The sequence below is a fragment of the Trichechus manatus genome, unplaced genomic scaffold, assembly GCF_000243295.1.
Source record: "Trichechus manatus latirostris isolate Lorelei unplaced genomic scaffold, TriManLat1.0 scaffold00341, whole genome shotgun sequence".
NCBI classification, from domain to species: domain Eukaryota; kingdom Metazoa; phylum Chordata; class Mammalia; order Sirenia; family Trichechidae; genus Trichechus; species Trichechus manatus.
Genome location: NW_004444277.1, coordinates 739,048 through 744,874, shown reverse-complemented (window position 1 = coordinate 744,874; position 5,827 = coordinate 739,048). Strand labels below are relative to the sequence as shown.

Genomic DNA, 5,827 nt, shown 5'->3' with positions numbered 1-5,827 from the left:
AAGGGAGGGGAAAGGATGGGGTGCACCTGTGGGGGGAGGGGAAAGAATGGGGACCACCTGGTGGGGAGGGGAAGGGATGGGGACCACCTGAGGGGGCAGGAGGGGAAGGGATCAGGAGCGGGCATGGACAGGTGTGAGGAAGGACCCTGCAGCCCCTCCTCTGCACCCTCCATCCATTTTAGAGCCTGGAATGGGGGGGGGGGCGCTTCCCTGCAGTGCGACAGTGAGACATAGACAGATTCTATAAATACCTCCCACCCGCTTTCTACGCCTAAGAAGAAAGATTGACCTCCAGCAAAAGAGGGTGGGGGTGGAGGAAGTTGCCTTCGGGGGAGGGGGGACACTGAAACCCAAAAATTGGAAAACATCCTGGTCTGGGGTCTGAGGCCTGAAAAGATATGGTGGCTGGGGGGCGGGGATGTTGGGGAGTGAATCCTTGATGAGGAGACCCGGATTCAGGAAAGGACCCTTGTCACTGTGCGTCCACCGAGCGCCCTGCCCCTGTCTCCTGTCTGTCTGCAGGTCTGGGCGTCTGTTGTTCCCAGCACTCTGCAAGGCTAGAAAAGGAGAAGCCTGTCCAGAAGCTCTGCAGGTCTTTGAGAGGGGTGCACTGGCCGTGGACCTGGGGCTGGGGGAGTGTGGAGGGCAAGGGCTGGGTAGAATTTGGGGACCCCACCCTCCAGCGCATACACACACACACCCTTCCACACTGGGAGTAGAGATGGTGACAGTGCCTGCCTGGGAAACATTGGCTTGAGTGGGGTGGGGGTAAAGGGTGGGCAGAAGGCACACTTGGAGGCCCGGCCAGATTAGAAGAACCCTCTCGAGGGCGGGCCGAGATGCAAGAACTATCTAGACCTGTGCTTGACTCCGAAGTCCTCAGTCTCCCTTGTCTCCTCCTGTCTCCTCCCATCTCCCCTGTCTCCCCCCAACCTCAGGGCAGGAAAAGGAGAAGAATCTCAACATGGAAAAACTCTACAGTGAAAATGAAGGAAAGCCTGAAAACCAAGGAAAGATGGAAAACGAAGAACAGCCGCAGGTTAAGGGAAAGCCAGAAGTAGCTGGTACTCTGGAAGACAAGGAAAAGTTAGGAAATGAGGGAAAGACAGGAAAGAAGGCAAAGACAGAAGATGAGGAAATGCTAAAAGATAAGGGAAAGCCAGAAGGTGAGGCAAAGGGAAAGCCGGAGGGTGAAGGAAAGTCAGAGAGCGAAACAAGGGCTGCAGGAAAGCGCCCAGCTCAGGATGATGTACCCAGAAAAGCAAAAAGAAAAACCAACAAAGGGCTGGCTGAGTACCTCAAGGAGTATAAGGAGGCCATACATGATATGCATTTGAGCAATGAGGAGATGATAAGAGAATTTGATGAGATGGCTAGGGTGGAGGATGAGGTGAAAAAAAACAGACAGAAATTGGGGGACTTTATAAGGATGCAAAAATGTTTTCAGAATCCCTTCTACCCAAAGTGCCCAGGGGCAATCAAAGGTGCCTCTAAGGTCCCACCAAGGGACTCTGAGGACAAGCCTTCCCCGTAGTGCCTTTGGACTTTAAGTCTGGTTTGACTGATTAGAACATTGCCAACCCTGCTTTCTTTTTCCTTGCATTTCCCTGGCAGGCATTTGCTAGGCTCTATGCTTTTACCTATGCTGATACTACGCTTTAGGTGTCACTCCTGTTACCAGCAGCCTTTTGACAAACTGCAGTGCTCTGTGTTTCAGTAGGGGATTTTCACCCATGTACATGGAAGAGAGGTTCATGATTATTTGAAAAATAAAGCAGCTTATATCATATGTATTGTGTTAGTGTTTCTTAAAATGTGCTAGTCTTCCACCTGGCCCATTTTTGGAAAAAAATTTCTATAGACATCTTTGCACAGGGAAAACAAATTTTGTCCACTAAAAAGTTAACAGTGGTCTTCCCGAATTGAAAGATTGTGGGAGATTTCTTTCCTTACTTCCTCTCATCTATTTTTTCCAAAGAACACAGATTAACTTTACCATAAAGAAATAATTAAAGATAAAAAAAACTTAGATCAAAAATACATAAAAAGTAATCAGCTGTCCGGTGAACTTATGAAAGCAGTGGAGATACTTAAAAATCTTCTCAGAACTTAAAACGATGGGGAAAATTCACATTACTTCTGGGACTTCTGGGAGGAATCCACCTGGAAGTTATTACAGATGAATTGCTGTAAGGGTCAGTCTTGTCATCTGCGAAATGAGGATAATACTTGCCTCCCAGGGCTGCCAAGTGGATCACGTGAGGTACTGTGTATGTGAGCTGTGCTGGGCTGGCTCCTACCCCCTCCCTTGCACTAGCAGAACCAGGACTCCATCAGACATTTGGGGGAGAGCTGAGGGAGGTCTCACCTGTGTCTAGGAATAAGTCCAGGTAGCTGAGAGCTGGGTGCCACCCTACTCTGCGTACTGTCATGTCTGCTGGGCACTGTGCACCTTCTCGTGGATGCTGCACCCTCCTCAGGCTTCCAATGCTGATGATAAATTGGAGTCCTCAGGGTGACAAAGTTCTGTTGATTTCCCTGGAGTTCCCAGTGAGCCAAAGTCCACTCCATCCCTGCCATGTGACATCTGGATGTGTGGATAAAGCCCTTTCCCTCACTTTAGAGTTATACTTACCTAAGTGGGTAACACCTGAGTGATAATTGGGCCCCTGATGGCTTTTTTTTTTAACAGTCCTCTCTATGTTTTATTGCTGATTTGTAAGTGTGTTTTGCATACAGCCATCTCTCCTCCAGATTCAGGTGGTGGGTGGTGGGTAGGCCAAGGGTAAAATCTGAGTAGCACACACTGTGCTGTTCTCATCTGTCAATGTGTTGTTCACTTGATTCCTTTTTCCTTAAATTCTCTCCCAGGAAACTCCTGCCAGGCTCTGCCTTACTATTTTAACACATATACCTACACTTAGATTTTTAGAGTGTTGCTACTCAAATAGTGATCCATGTTCCAGCTGCATCGGCATCACCTGAGAGCTAGTTAGAAACAGGGATTTGAACAGGTTGGAACCCCTGCTGAGAATTTGCATTTCTAACAAGTTCCCTGGCGAGTATTTGCATTACCACCCCAGATATACTGAATCAGAATCTACATTTAAAAAAAATTGTGTTTTAGATGAAAGTTTATAGCACAAATTAGTTTTCCATTCAAAAATTTATACTCTAATTGTTTTGTAACATTTGTTGCAATCCCCGTAATGTGTCAGCATGCTCCCCCTTTCCACCCCGGGTTCTCCGTGTACATTCATCCAGTTTTCCTGTCCCTTCCTGCCTTCTCATGTTTTCTTTTGGGCAGATGTTGCCCATTTGGTCTTGTATACTTGTAAAAAGTATGTTCCTCATGTGTGTTGTTTATTTTATAGGCCTGTCTAATCTTTGGCTGAAAGGTAGACTTTCGGAGTGGCTTCAGTTCTGAGTTAGCAGGGTGTCCAGGGGCAATAGTCTCGGGAGTTCCTCCAGTCTCTGTCAGACCAGTAAAGCCTGGTCTTTTTATGTGAATTTGAATTTTGTCCTACAATTTTTCTCCCGCTCTGTCCGGGACCCTCTATTGTGATCCCTGTCAGAGCAGTCAGTGGTGGTAGCCAAGCACCATCTAGTTCTTCTGGGCTCAGGCTGGTTAAGGCTGTGGTTCATGTGGTCCATTAGTCCTTTGGACTAATATTTTCCTTGTGTCTTTGGTTTTCTTCTTTCTCTTTTGCTCCAGACTTAATGGGACCAACAAACGTATCTTAGATGGCTGCTTGCAAGCTTTTTAAGACCTCACCAAAGTAGGATGTAGAACATTTTCTTTATAAACAATGTTATGCCAAGTGACCTAGATGTCCCACAAAACCATGGTCCCCAGCCCTCAGCCCCAGTAACTCGGTCCCTCAAGGTGTTTGGATGTGTCTAGGAAGCGTCTATGGATTTGCCTTGGTCAAGTTGTGATGCTTTCCCCTATACTGTGTGTTATCTTTCCCTTCACCAAAGTTAACTTGTCTACTATTTAGTGATTTCCCTTCCCCACCCCTCCCCTCCCTTGTAACCATCAAAGATTGTTTTTTCTATGTGTAAATCTTTTCTTGGGTTTTTATAATAGTGGTCTCATACAATATTTTTCCTTTTGTGATTGACTTATTTCACTCAACATAATGACCTCCAGATTCATCCATGTTGTGAGATGTTCTGTGGATTCATCATTGTTCTTTATCATTGTGTAGTATTCCGTTGTGTGTATATACCTTAATTTGTTTATTCATTCATCTGCTGATGGGCACTGTCTTAGTCATCTTGTGCAGCTATAGCAGAAATACAAGTGGATGGCTTTAACAAAGAGAAATTTATTTTCTCACAGTCTAGTAGGCTAGAAGTCCAAATTCAAGGTGCCAGCTCCAGGGGAAGGCTTTCTCTGTCGGCTCTGGAGGAAGGTCCTTGTCATCAATCTTCCCCTGGACTAGGAGCTTCTCCGTGTAGGAACCCAGGGTCCAAAGGACGTGCTCTGCTCCTGGCACTGCTTTCTTGATGGTATGAGTTCCCCCTATCTCTCTGCTGGCTTCTCTCTTTTATATCTCAAAAGAGATTGGCTCAAGACACAATCCAATCTTATAGATTGAGTCCTGCCTCATTAATATAACTGCTGCCTGTCCTGCTCGTTAACATCATAGCGGTAGGATTTATAACATATAGGAAATCATATCAGATGACAAAATGGCAGACAATCACACAACACTGGGAACCATGGTCTAGCCAAATTGATACACATATTTTTGGGGGACACAGTTCAATCCATGACAGGCATTTAGGTTGTTTCCATCTTTTTGCTATTGTGAATAATAATGCAGTGAACATGGGTGTGCACGTCTATTTGTGTGACGGCTCTTATTTTTCCAGGATATATTCTTAGTAGTAGGATTGCTGGATCAAATGGTATTTCTATTTCTAGCTTTTTACGGAGGTGACATATCATTTTCCATAGTGGTTGTACCATTTTCCATTCCTACCAGCAGTGTATAAGAGTTCCAATCTCCCCACAACCTCTCCAGTATTTGTTATTTTCTTTTTTTTTTGATTAGTACCAATAATGCTGGGGTAAGATGGTATCACATTATTTTGATTTGCAATTCTCTAATGGTTAATGATCGTGAGCATTTCCTCAGGTGTCTGTTAGCTGCCTGAATGTCATCTTTGGTGAAGTGTCTTGTTCATATCCTTTGCCCATTTTTAATTGGATTAGTTGTCTTTTGTTGTTGAGACGTTAAAGTATTCTACAGATTTTAGAGATTAGAGACTTGTTGAGTATGTCATAGCCAAAATTTTTTTCCCCAGTCTGTAGGTTCTCTTTTTACTCTTCTGGTGAAGTCTTTTGATGAGTGTAAGCATTTAATTTTTAGGAGCTCCCAGTTATCTAGTGTATCTTCTGGTGTTTGTGCATTGTTAGTTATGGTATGCATTGTACTTATGCCATGTATTAGGGCCCCTAGCATTGTCCCTATTTTTTCTTCCATTATCTCTACCATTTTATGTTTTATATTTAGGTCTTTGATCCATTTTGAGTTAGTTTTTGTGTATGGTTTGAGGTATGGGTCTCGTTTCATTATTTTACAGATGTACATCCAGTTTTGCCAGCACCATTTTGTAAAAACACTATCTTTTCACCATTTGATGGACTTTGGTCTTTTGTCAAAGATTAGCTGTCCATAGGTAGATGGATGTACATCTGGGTTCTCAATTCTGTTCCATTGGTCTATGTGTCTGTTGCACCAGTACCAGGCTGTTTTGACTACCATGGCTGTATAGTAGGTTCTGAGGTCAGGTAGTGTGAGACCACCTACTTTGT

General features: G+C 44.6%; 1 protein-coding gene across 1 annotated transcript; it reads left to right on the top strand.

Moving 5' to 3' along the window:
- The first annotated feature begins 949 nt into the window (after nucleotides 1-949).
- On the top strand, nucleotides 950-1,534 carry LOC101344198 (transcription elongation factor A protein-like 4). Its single transcript, XM_012559865.2, has one exon. It carries the CDS (start codon nucleotides 965-967, stop codon nucleotides 1,532-1,534), a length of 570 nt encoding a protein of 189 aa, XP_012415319.1. The 5' UTR covers nucleotides 950-964.
- Nucleotides 1,535-5,827: the final 4,293 nt, after the last annotated feature.